This window comes from Bos javanicus, chromosome 9, assembly GCF_032452875.1.
Source record: "Bos javanicus breed banteng chromosome 9, ARS-OSU_banteng_1.0, whole genome shotgun sequence".
Lineage (NCBI taxonomy): Eukaryota > Metazoa > Chordata > Mammalia > Artiodactyla > Bovidae > Bos > Bos javanicus.
Window position 1 is genome coordinate 14,803,376 of NC_083876.1, and position 13,755 is coordinate 14,817,130.

The following is a 13,755-nucleotide window of genomic DNA, read 5'->3' on the forward strand; positions in this document are numbered from 1 at the left end:
TCGGACTCTTTGTGACCCCATGGACAGCAGCCCCACCAGGCTCCTCTGTGCATGGGGTTCTCCAGGCAAGAGTACTCGAGGGGGTAGCCATTCCCTTCTCCAGAAGATCTTCCCCACCCAGGGATCGAATCTGGGTCTTCTGCATTGCAGGTGTATACTTTACCATTTGAGCCACCAGGGAAGCCCCCTGGCACATAGTAGGCTCAATCAATTTTATCCTCCCTATTCTGATAAAAATAAGTATTGTTCAAACAGATATCAGTGTTGTTGAATGAATAGTCAAAACAACTCAACTTTCCACCTGGCAATGAATGCAGAGCACTCTGTTTTTTTCACTATAAAGGATGTAGGCTGCTGTTCAAACTCAAACCTCCTTCTTTTCCACTGCGGAGCCTACAGCAAGACCTTCCATCAGCCCCCACTTCCCCAAGCCTCTCAGCTGACCCCAAGCACAAAGGCCCACTCCCTCCCTCGCTCCTGGGAGGGGATGTACGCAGGCATCTCTGGGTCAGCCCCTGGGCCTTTCCTGAAGCACAGGAACACCCACATTTCCATGGGGCTGGTTGGGGACAAGCTGCTCTTGGTGAAATGGTGCGATGTGGATGTCAGTTTTTTAAAAGAGGGGTGCTATGGGAAAAAACACCATTCCTGATTTCTTAGTAACAAACATCATTAAAATAGTACACTTGTTCAGGCCTAATTTTGAACGTCTGAACCCAAATCTCAACTTCAGCCTCAACAAGAGTGAGAAAGCAACTTGGGCTGATTTTAAATACTCTGCCAGCGACAGACACATAAGTGATCGTGTGTGGAAGGCCTACAAATTTACATCGGTTATGCAATCTGTTAACAAAAATGAAATAGAGTTCACTCCTACCTAAGTTCCTCTAGAACAACTGTGTTGTCATACGGTCCAACCACTAACTCCCCCAGTCTTCTGTCATCTCCCGTGGGATGAAACGTGACCTTGTAACCCTTGACCTCACCGGGTGCAGGCTCCCAAGTTACCCGGAAGCTTGACATGGTTGGATCAGATGTTTTGAGGTTTCTGGGTGATTTAAATCGAGAAGCTGTAGAGATAATAAATATTAAAATATTACCCAAAAGCCTAGGCTCTGGAGTTTTTTTATTAACCCCTACAATAATAAGTTGAATTCTAAATATCTAAGTGGCACACATGGCAATCACCACAAGCAAAACACTTCAAAATAAATATTTACTTTATGTTAAGTCAGAAAGCACAAACTATAATGCCCAATAAAAGTCAGAATATTAGAGTGTGAGCCAAGTGCGAGTGTAAATAGCATTCACAATTCAGATTAGAGTAACATTAATATGTAGGATCATTTTACAAGGAACTAGATTGGTAAAAATCATATGCTAATTAGGCATCTTATCCAACTATTATAACATAATTTATTACAGAGTTCATTTTCGATATTCACAAATGAAGCAGATATATTAAAATCCCCCATTAAAATATTACACTTGCCCCCTCAAATTATTATGATTTCATACCTGTTGTTCCCGATCCTTGCCTAAGCTTTCCTTCCCCTGTCTTGTAAACTGGGAGAACTGTGATGTCATACGTGGTCTGGGGCTGAAGTCGCTTTAACACAGTTGAGGTGACTGTGGGTGACACTTTGGCGACCATCTGCCTCCCACCCCCGCGGGGGCGATACATAACACGGTAGTTGACAACTTTCCCAGGTGCTGGTTTCCAGGTAACTCTCATTGTGTTTTCTGTTTCTTCATCCACTTTCAAAGTTTTTGAGTCTTCAGACACTGTGAGATGAAAAGAAGGTTACAATGTATATCATGCTGAAAGAACATGCTTATGTCCACCACCACAGTTATGTGAAAAGACACTAGATGTGGTTTCTTAAATACGTACACCCTTCCTTTACTTCACATTGTGATCTTGCTTAAATTCAGGATGGCGTGTGAACCTAATCTCAGTGAGGTTACACAGTGAGATGTTTTCTTTTTATCTGGCTAGTAACTAAAAAATGGAAGTTCATATTGCAAGGATTTCCTATTTGCATTCCAGAGACTTTAGTAAAGAAAACATCCATTTCCGGAGATGAATTTTTAGAATTTTTATTATATTTCCATCTGTAAAGAATTCCTGTAGAAATTACAGTGTGCAGAATATGAAAAATCATAAATACAGGGTCAGAAATATTCCTTGAGTCTTTTCAGAAAAAAAGTACAATGCATAAATGACTAGCCAGAGTGACTATAGTTAACACCACCCTTTGCGATTGCCATGAACACATAAGACGATCAAGGAACAGGAAATTCTGACACATAAAAGTATCTCTGGGGCTCTGGAGATAAACCAGTATACACTGGATGGTTTTAGAAAAAACTGTATGTAAAAAGGGTTTGATTAGTATACAACAAACTTTATTAAATTATATCTTATTATAACTATATCAGAAACTGGTCACCCAACATCCACAAATAGCCAATACAGTCCTCTTTTTATATATAATTAGAGCTTATAAGCAGGATCATTTCATTCAATTCAGTAATCTCAGCATTCAAAAATCATAAGCATCTTCTAAAAAGAGAGACAAAGCTGAAGGAAACACTGCAGACAATCTTTTTTGGTTCTAAAAGAAATTTTCATGTTCAAACAGGCAAGGACCACCTGAAAAAACTAAAAAAAAAAAAAAGCCTGGGAAAGCTTTAAAAAATACACACACACATACACACACACACAGAGACATAGCAGCATTTTTCAGACATGGGACATTAGGCAGCATAGGACCATGATCCCTGAGAGAAACAAATGAGAAGGAGCTTGATCATTGCCCTGACTTATTGCTAGGAGAGAGTTTCCAGCACCAGTACAGGAAGGGGGAACCCAGATGGAGCCTGGTGGTCTCCCTTAATTGAGGAGGTAGTTTTGTCAGTTCGGGGAGTCCAAGGCACTTAGAACTTGCAGAGAAAGTCCTGGAGATAGTGTGACGGAGAAAAAGCTCCAAAAATCTGCAAAAGGTCCTACTTAAGTGTTCAATCCAGTACTACTCTGTACATATGAATAAGTAAACTACTCAAAACCAGAGAAAGAACCACCTAGAAGGAGTAGAGAGAAAAAAGTTCTTAGAGTTCATGTGGGGCCAGAAATATTTCCCCTCTTCAGAATAGAAAATCTCAAAATTCTCTGAACATCATATAGAGTACTAAGAAGGAGTTACTGCCCCAGGACTGGTGTAAAAGAAGCCCTAAACTAAAGGTTTCTCTAGTCTAGTTTTAACACAATGTTAATGAAAGCTTCAAAAATATCAAACTGTTTCCAAGTGAGTTTACTACATCCCAAAACAAACCTTTAGAGGATATTTGTAAGAACATAAAAATATCTGATATCCAAAAAAGTAAAGTTCATAGTCTGGCTTCTAATAAACATTACCAGAAATGCAAATAAAGAAAAAAATAATAACCTGTATCATGGACTGAATGGTTGTGCCTCCCTATATTCATATGTTAATGCATTAATCTCCAATGTGATAGTATTTGGACCTTTAGGAAGTAATTGGAGAAGGAAATGGCAACCCACTCAATTATTTCTTGCCTGGAGAATCCCATGGACAGAGGAGCCTGGAGCGCTAGAGTCGCAAAGAGTTGGACACAACTGAAGTGATTTAGCACGCAGGGAGGTAATTAGGATTAAATGAGATTCTACAGGTAAGGCCCTAATCTGATGGAACCGGAATCCTTATAAGAGGATGAGGAGACACCAGAGAGCTCATTTCCTCTCTCTCTCTCCCCTCCTTACCCTCAACATGTACAGACTGAGGAAAGGCTACCTGAGGACACAGAAAGAACATAGCCATCTGCAAACCAGGAAGAGAGCTCTCACCAGAAACCAAGTTCTGCAAGCAGAAATAGAACTGAAAATAACACATATGACAGAACTATTCAAAGGGAACATCAAAACAGATATTATCAATATTATGATATGTACCATATTCCATATGTTAATGATGGTACAAGAAATATTAAGCATGTTAGGTAAACACATAGAATATATAACAAAGACTCAAACCAAACCTCTAGAAGTGAAAAATACAATGCCTGACACAAGAAATACACAGGGTGATACTAACATCAAATCAGAAACTGCAAAAAAAAAAAAAAAAATACTAGCAAACTTGATGACATGAGAATAAAAACTACCCAAATTGAAACATAATAAAAGAAAAAAGACTGAAAAACTGAAAAGCACCGAAGTGAGCTATGTGACAACTTCAACCAGTCTACCACATGTGGAACTAGAATACCTGAAGAAAGTGAGGAGTAATAAATAAAATATTTTAAGAGATAATGGCCTAAATATTTTCAAACCTTATAAAACTATAAACCCACAGATCCAACAACCTCAATAACCCTAAGCACAAGAAACATGAAAAAACCACATCCAGGCACATTATTAGCAAATTACTTAAAATCAGTATAATCTTGACAGCAGCCATATAAGCAAAAGATGCATTATGTATATAGGACAAAGGTAAGAATGACAAAACAGGTAAAGAAAATCAATATATGCTTATGAATTATGTCTCTGAAAGATGCAAATATAATTTCAACTAAGAGTATATTGGTTGCATTTTTTTAAATTTTAGGCTAAGAAAGTAAGAGAATTCTTGGCCAATTCCATTACTTTCTGGAAAATTAAAATGTATTTAGTTAATCTCCAGTTCCCCATTACTATTCTCTAGGTACGTGAACTATTAAAAGAAAAAATATATATTTTTTCAAAAAAAATGTAAAGACCTTACATAGGATTTTTGAAAGAACATGAGAAAGAATAGTACACAGAACAATCTGTCACAAGTATTGAGTAAATCCATGTGTGCCTAACACTTTTCTAGAAAAAGTTCTGCTAAAATATGTTTACTGACCTCTTGTTTCCATCTCTTCAACTCTTGTTCAGTAGAACAAGACATTTCTTCCTTACACAAAAGTCTCAAACCCATTTCATACCACTTAGAATTGAGACAAATAGACAGTTAAATATTATGAGTGTTGGTCTAAAATGAAGCCTATGTCCCCCAAAAGTGGGATCACAAACTTGAAAATATTCCCAAATTTAAATATGTTAATAACTTCCAAATACTGTACTTCATACTTTGAAGTGCTTCAAGGATCTCAATTGTTTTCCTGCTTTATAATTAACTCTTGAAAAAAAAGGAACTGAAGTTAAATAAGGTATGACATATCTCATCCTGGCTTTAATGGGAAACTCTGGATTTTAAGGAGGAAAAAGAAATCCTTGTTGTCTTCCCTTAAGAAAAAGGCAAGATTTGTCACTCCATTCATTGATAGGCCACATGCTATAAAATGCTGTAACACTCCCATTCTAAGTTCTTTTCAAGTTTTAGTGCCTTTCACAAGATGCTCTCCAGTCTCACTGTACCTTGGCTAAACTAGCTGCCATAATTGAAGGGCCGGTAGAGTTTCCCACCTGCTGGCTTTTTAGCCACAATTCGTGGTTGTCAGTGTATCGACAGTCTGCATACCATGTCTCTGAACGTCAGGTGAAAGCAGAAAATATTTCCAAAATGTCCCCCTTGGAAGTTTATAAGATACTCTAAGAGCATGGCCCAGTTATACACACAATTTTTGGACCTGTCCACCAGCCAAAGACACTACATGTGACTCGGATTTCTCAAAGCATTTTTGAAACTACCTTACTTTCCACAAAGAAAACAAACTAAAACACAACAGCTAAGAATGGTAGCAGATGGCGGGTGGGGAGGGAGGCTCCAGAGGGAGGCGGTGTATATACACTTGTGGCTGATTCGTGTTGCTGTAAGGCAGAAACCAACACAACATTGTAAAGCAATTGTCCTCCAAATAAAAATTTTAAAAAATAGAAGCAGAACAAAGAAGGGTTCTTGTCTTTCATCTAATTTGCTGAGCAGTTTGAGCAGGTGATTTATGCCCTCTAGAAAATGTGCCTTTCATTCCTACCTACTCTGCTCATGGTTCTAAAGAGGCCTTTCCATTTACTAAGATTTAAACCAATCAATTAGCCAAGAAATACTGAAAATGTCTTAGATGCTCAGCTTTTAGAAAGTTTATTTAGAATTTCTACTAACATACTTGCTTTGAGCTAAAACATATCCCTTGTGGAGATTTTAAATCCCAAATAAATATCTGAGGATTCAATCTTTTCAGAAGAAGAAAGGATGGAGGAGAATTTTTGAAAAAGTTTCCCTCTAAATATGTGTTTTTTGATAATTTCTCAGCCATGTGAATTTTATCTTTATGCCTACAAATAAATTTAGCTAGATGTGTCATATGTGGCCTAAATTTACAACATAACTTGTCTTTACAACAAATGAATAACTGCCAGAAATAGAGATGAATTTCTGCCAAGTTCTTAAACTATGTCAGTCAATATATTCAGACACAGGATTTCATTCACTATCATGGAAACCAATCATGTCAATATCTGGGAAATATGCCTTTTCATGTATTTAAATCTCCTATAAGGAGTTTGATTTTTTTTTTAATCTGTTAATTTTGACACAGACTTAAGCTCAGACATATCCAAATGATTTTGCCAGTGATTAAAAAAAAAGAAAAGATGAATTCTACAGAGAACTCAGACCAAAAGATTTTAATTTAAGGACAACTTGAAATCAGGATACAGGACTTCACTACTGAAATTGCCCTTGGCGTTTTCCTCTCTCCTCCTTTGGCAAAAATATCACCCAATATGTGGCCTTAATTTCACCCAATTCCTCCACTTCTTCCTAAAAAAAGAAATGCAAGAACACCCCCACTCTTTCCCCTTTTCCTAAATCCTCCCAAACAAAAAGAATAAACTTTTCTATAAATTCTTAGAAATGCCCATTTTTAATAAATTGCTTTTTAGGAAAGACAATTATGAAATACAGACACATTTCTCCCTAGCCACCTGATAATAAATGATGAGACGTCACTCAAAATTTTTCACAGAAAAGAATATTAATGAGATTAAGGTAAATTTTAGCCATCAGAAAACTGAGTAGACTTGAATTAGCCTCCCCAAACATAGTAAAAATAATTTAGGATTAGTCCTGGTTGTACAACATACATTGTCTCAACAGCTGCATTATACATCAGTCTTCTCTAAGTGGCTAGGGTGCTATGCTTTGCCCACTGTTATTTTATTTAATGCTCAAATCTGACGCTGCATTCTACATATTAGGAAACTGAAGCTCAAAGAAGTTTCAAGAACTTGCCCGAGGCCATGTAGTTATAAATGTCCCTGAATTCTCTCTGTTTCCATAGCTTCCTGTCTCTTTACTAGTTGAGTCTCTCATCTAGTTGATCTTTCCACCAGAAAAAAAGAAGCGAGAGAGAGAGAGAGAGAAACACAGTTCATCCTTGAACAACGAAGGTTTGAACTTTGAAGGTCCAGTTGTACATGGATTTTTTTTTCACTATCAAATGCGGCAGGACTACATGATCCGAGGTTGGTTTTATCCTGGGATGCAGAGGAACCTCGGATAAGAATGGTTGCCTATAAATTATATGCAGATTAACCCCCACATTTTCAAGGGTAAACGGTGTAGGCAGTTGGTAGGGATTCAGTATTTCAAAATCTGATACAAGTTTAGATACACAATGAACTTGATTTCAAAGCACATTCATTAAAGGTCATACGTTTTTAGCCCTCATCTGTCACATAAAGAAAAAAAATGCAAGAGGTTATCATGAGCTGATAGCTATTAGGTAGCACCAACACACTGGCAACCCCCCTCAGAGTGTTACCTACATTCAGTCATGGCTTCTCCACTCAAGGGTTCCCCTTCTCCACTACTGTAAGTTGCAAATATGGAAACTCTGTACTTGGTCTCTGGCTGCAGGTTTTCTATCACAGTATGAATTACATCTGCAGGAAGACTCTTTTCTCCAGTCTCTATATCATCATAAAGTGATTGCCAAGAGACCCTGTAACCGCGAACCATTCCTGGAGCTGACGTCCAATAAGCCCCAATCGATGTGTCCGTGATATCTTTAGTAATCAAATCTCCAGGTGAACCGCGCTCTAGAAAAGAAATGAAAGGGGGATCACTCTTCAATGTCTATTAGATATGTAAATACTCCCTCATCCTGGCAGACACCCTGACTTGTTGGACTCAATTTGTCTAACTTACCCATTTCTTCTTTCTGAGCTGTCTGTCCTGTTCTGTCAGGGGAACAGAAGATGGGATTAAACCGAATAATTATGCCTGATTCCTGCTTATCACCCTTGCCCCCATATGTCCAGTCAGATTAAAATGTCCTTCAGAACAAGAATGACATTCAAATACATAGAAGTAAATGCCTAAAGAAATTTTCAAAGAGGGAAAAAAGCATCTAAATCCCCCAATTTTACTCAGTTCTCTTCATCGATTGTTCACAAAGATCTTTATTTCTTCACCATCATCTTTCCCTCTCTTATCTTCTTTAAGTAAGTTCCGTTTCAATGTACCACTTCCAGTTACTTCAACAATCTTATATCACTTGCAAATCTTAATTTCAACAGTCTTTTTTTCACAGTCTATTTTCAACTATTTGTTCAAACAGCTAAAAATCCAGAAATGCAAAATTTCAATTATAGCTTAACCCTAAGGAAAATAAAAACCAACAATTCTTCTGGAAAACCTAAAAACGATTAGTCATCAAAATAAAACACACCACTTGCTCTAACTGATCGAAAATGTCTGCTACTAAATTTTGGCTCTCCCATTCAAAATAAAAATACAACTCAAGTGGAAAAAATATGTAAACCCTGACTTAATAGGAGGCACAGATGTCTACCAATAAAACCCTAACTTTCCATAATTTAAATGTAAGATAAATATACAAGTCATTTTATACTGGCTACCTTTACTAGGGTTTATGCCACAGTATGACATAAATATAAAACTATCTGCCTCTCCAGCATACATTTTACCAGTAATTATTGTGTATTCAAGAAAATGATATACAGTGCTGCTACAAGAATGCTGAAGGCTGCTATTCTACTTGAATCAAAGAGTAAAAATGAGTATCTTAAAAATACTCATAATTATTTAAATTTCAAGTACATAAAGATAACAATAAATGGTGGACAAAACCCTATCATATATGTCAGATTACAGAGGAAAAAATAAAATGGAAGCTGGGCATACTACCAGACCCCAAGACCAAATGGAAAATTTTAACTCTATTATAAATAAGTTTAACTGCTGACAGGACATCTCATCTCTGGAGGGAAATTAGTTACATATTTCACTGCAACCAAGAATATTTATTTTCAAGAACATACTGACTTCTTTCCTTCAGTTCCTGAGGCTCATCTTCATTTGAAGGTCTTTAATTGTATTCCTACTAAGGTCACACATCTTTATATCTTCTCTACTTACAGGAATTAAACAAACTGTTTCTTTGGTTAGGTTGGGCTGAGTTGGTTGGGTTTGACTTGCCTGTTGTTTTTTCACTTTTTATTTTGTTTTGATGGTTGGTATTCCAACTACTCGTCTCTAAGTTTTAAATACGCAGCATGTTTCATTTGCTTAATATATACTACATCTTTTTTTCATATGTACTTCTTCTCTTAAATTTCCCAGGCTGCAATTAGGAACAGCTTTTGTGAAATAATACTTAAAAGTACTTGAAAGGGATTCAGAATTTAAATAAGCTTAAAAGCCACATTAAGAACATTCTCCAAAAGTAATCTTCCAAATTAACACTGGAGAGATTTACAAATAATAATTTCAGTTTCTAGTTTTCCCAAAGATTGCGCTTCTCAGCCTATTTTTCTGCCTACTTTCTATAGTTCTGAATTTGTGACATTGTTTATTTCCATGGCAACAGACATCAATCTCACAAACACAGGCTAATGATTTCACTGTGAGAAAATAATAGGAAGGAAATTTGTGGTTGAAGCAAAAATACATTCACAAAGATATTTCTGAGCTACACACAAAAGGAACTCATTAGATATGTATTCCCATGGATTTTAATCAACTACATTAACACTCTCAATACGTGGAAAGCTAGAACCAAATATTAATAAAATTGTAATGAAGACCTCTGTAGAACTGTTCAATGTCCTGGAAAGAATCTGTAAAAACACTTTTTAAGATCCAAATATGATACGGGAGTTCCCATTAATGGCATGACAGTACTAATTCAAGTGAACATTAATTATATTCTCAATCACAGAAAAAAAAAGGTCCTCAAAAAAATGATAGTTTCTGCCTAACACAGAAAGGCATTACTTGTAGGTACTGGCGCTTCAACATTCCATGTTTGTGACAAAGAAATGTGAAATCCAAAGACAGAAAAGAGACACCTCAAACCAGAAGCCAAGATTGAAAATATAAACTGCTTCAGTGGGTTTCTTGTATGTCAGTCAGTTTGATAATAATAATCCTAAATATAAGGAGATCCAACCAGTCCATCCTAAAGGAAATCAGTCCTGAATATTCATTGGAAGGACTGATGCTGAAGCTAAAACTCCAATACTTTGGCCACCTGATGCGAAGAACTTACACATCTGAAAAGACCCTGATGCTGGGAAAGATTAAAGGCAGGACGAGAAGGGGACAACAAGAGGATAAGATGGTTGGATGGCATCACCGACTCAATGGACATGAGTTTGAGTAAGCTCTGGGAGTTGGTGATGGACAGGGAAGCCTGGCATGCTGCAGTCCATGGGGTTGCAAAGAGTCGGACATGACTGAGTGACTGAACTGAACCGAACTGAAATATTAAGTGTACGCTGTTGTCAAACACATTGAAACGCCTTTTTTTCTCCAAAAAGTAGGAGGGTTGGGTTTTCAAGCTGTTGCATTACATCCAAGAATCTTGAGACTATGATGTTCTCGTGATAAGTATATTTTATCAGACCTATAACCCTTGAAGTTTTTAAAAATGGAATCTTGGCTTGGTCAAATGTTAAGGTACCAAAAAAAGCAGTTGAATTGCACCCTGTGATGTAACTGGCAGTCTGCCAAGGGGCCACGCTGGCCTGGGGACTAGGTGTGCAACAGGATGAGCATGCCCCTACCTCCTGGAGCCCTGGGACCCTCAGGAGTAAAACCTGGACTGGACCCAGTCAGATACAGGAATCACCTGGAGGGCTAAAGACCCGGCCATCCCAGATCAATTACACTGGAGTGTCTGAAGATGTGCCTGAGCCCTGACGCTTTCTAAAAATTGTTTCGGCCTCCTCTGTGATACTGATTCCTCCACGATTCTGGCTTCTTTTCTCACTTAGGGGACATTTATTTATTTGGAAGCTGTGTTTGGTCCATGTGGGAGGGAACCCTCACCCTTGCTTTCATTCAGAAATGAGAGGCAGGTGTGGTGAAGTAAAACCCCATGGGGTGAAAGCAAAATTGGTCAAACCTGGCGGAAATGGGGACGCTGGGTAGCATGGTGTGATGGTTTCTCTATATCACACGGGTCTATGGCCACACACAAGTCACCCTTTCGGTAGTAGTGGCGTGAGCCCAAGGCTGATTCACAGAGAACCGAGAAGTTCTCATCACATCCTTTCCATCCCATTACATGAGTGGGATGTTCCCCATTCTCTCTTCCCCTCCATCCTGTGTCAAAAAGGAAATGGCTTTTCAATGTTTCTTCAAGCACTGATCACATTTTCCTGTGAATGAGATTCCACTCTAGTGTTACCCAGCCAGCCACTTGCTTTAGTTTAATATATTGAATTGCAGGTTTTCTCAAACTACAGAAGTTCAGACATCAGTAGCTACTGAAAGAGATTATTTGGCTTGGACTGCTTTTGGGACAGAGTCAATTTCTAATATACCTGGGAAGGAAGAGGAAAGAGAGAGGAACAAGAAAGAAATATAAGAAATATAGAGCCTCTATCCAGCAAAGGTTAGTATTAGTCACTCAGTATGTCCGACTCTCTGTGACCCATGGACTGTAGCCCACCAGGCTCCTCTGTCCGTGGATACTCCAGGCCAGAATACTGGAGTGGGTTGCCGTTCCCATCTCCAGAAGATCTTCCAGACCCAGGGATCAGATCTGGGTCTCCTGCATGCAGGAGGATTCTACACTGTTTGAGCTAACAGGAAAGACCACAAAGGTCACTGTTCTTCAAAAGACAAAGCCAAAGAAACAGTGGCATGCACAGAAACCAATTCCAACAGACTTCTTGCCACTTTGTCTCAACCCGTCCCTAAATATGGACCCACTTCTGCTCTAGCAAAGGCTCCCCCATCTTGAGCTCCTCCTCTCTGTCTGCCTGCAAGACTCACAAATGCATGTTTTAAGATGTTTGGGCTTGTCCACGTTTTTCACCTAAGTGACATGGTTTTCAATAATATATAATCTCACTGTACTTGTTTTCTGCCATTTTGAACCACATGCCTGTACTTTGCATGTTACTTTTACCTCTGGGAACGGAATTGCTGGCAATCATTTCAAACAAGTCATACCATCATCTTCTGTAACGATATACGCCTTCATCTCTATTCCTCTGAATCCCTCTCAATAGTTTTCCCTTCTACCGTGCTCTCTCCAGTATAGTACTAGGGCAAGTGTAAGAAATAACAAAGCTTTTCTGTCATAAATTTAAACAAACAAAATTCATCAGTTTTTGAAATTTTGATGCTCAGTATTTCTGATCGGATTACAAAGCATAGTCACATATATCAAAAGGCAGCATCGCTGGTGCCTGCATGCATGCATCCCTGTGCTGCTGCTGAGGCAAGTGATTAGACAGGTGCATTTCTCATGATCTGAAGATCCACACGGGGTTGATTCTACTTTTTCCACATACGAGGCCAAAGAACTGAGGCCTCATTTAAGTAACTTTCCTACATTTCCTTAGCCCTTTTCCATTTGCTTTCTGAAAAGCAGATCATCATCCAATTCAAATACAATTATAACACAAATTAGCCAGTGATAACTGAAAAATTAATCATTAAGAAATGAAACTCTATTTTCATCTTACAGATTGTTCTAGCCAGCTTTCATTGAGTTTCACATACCACTTTCAAAAATAGAAATTAAATTGAAAATGTAATGTACCCCCCTTCTAAATCAATTTGTCTTTTCCAATAGAGCTCAACTCAAAGTCATCCAACTTTCCACAGCACAATAAGGAAGACCTGCTCTGGATAATGTTCATGTGGAAACACACTTGATTTACAAGCAACGACTTGAAATCACCATTCCAAAGGACAAAGTTCACTATTGATCAGTTAACTTACTTTAAGTAACACACAGTTCTTAAAAAGCAAATTGCCCTTCAACCTCAAAGCCTGGATTAGATTTCTTCCATAATTGTCACCTCTCCAACATAGTTTAGATTTTTCTCTGATAAGCCATCAATTTGTGGGAAAGATATTACTGTTTGGTGATTGGACTAAAGTTCCCTGGAAACATCAGAATTGTTATACACAGAATGAATGATTTTTTGAATTATGAGACAGCAGTAAATCTAGGAAAACACAGAGGCCTTATTTATTCCATCTTGGAGGCACCCCATGTTACTCAACATCTTGCAGAAGAATTCCTGTGATGTGCTAAAAACCTCATGGTAACCAAATGTCAGCTGAGTTAGCATGGTTTGATGTATAGGAAGCCTTTCATGTTTAGGACACCAGAGGGTTGCTACAGCAACTGAAACAAAAGAAATTCTGAAAAATCATCTTTTCCACAGCCAACAAACGCATTCAAAAATAAAAGAACTGTATTATTCCAACGCTGAAATTTGCATTCATTTGCAGTAAATCTCTGAATTAAAGTGGG

General features: G+C 38.0%; 1 protein-coding gene across 3 annotated transcripts in view; it reads right to left on the minus strand.

The window, feature by feature from the left end:
* COL12A1 (collagen type XII alpha 1 chain) overlaps positions 1-13,755 on the minus strand; it is a 114,796-nt gene that overhangs the window by 72,873 nt on the left and 28,168 nt on the right. For 2 of the 3 annotated variants that reach the window (XM_061427224.1, XM_061427225.1), the window contains exons 13-15: positions 7,778-8,050; positions 1,519-1,785; positions 878-1,070 (exon numbers count right to left, since the gene is read on the minus strand). The exons of the other annotated variant lie outside the window; for it this stretch is intronic. In XM_061427224.1, coding sequence (XP_061283208.1) covers positions 878-1,070; positions 1,519-1,785; positions 7,778-8,050 — 733 coding nt within the window. The remainder of the gene's footprint in view (positions 1-877; positions 1,071-1,518; positions 1,786-7,777; positions 8,051-13,755) is intronic. 3 annotated transcript variants of the gene reach the window in all.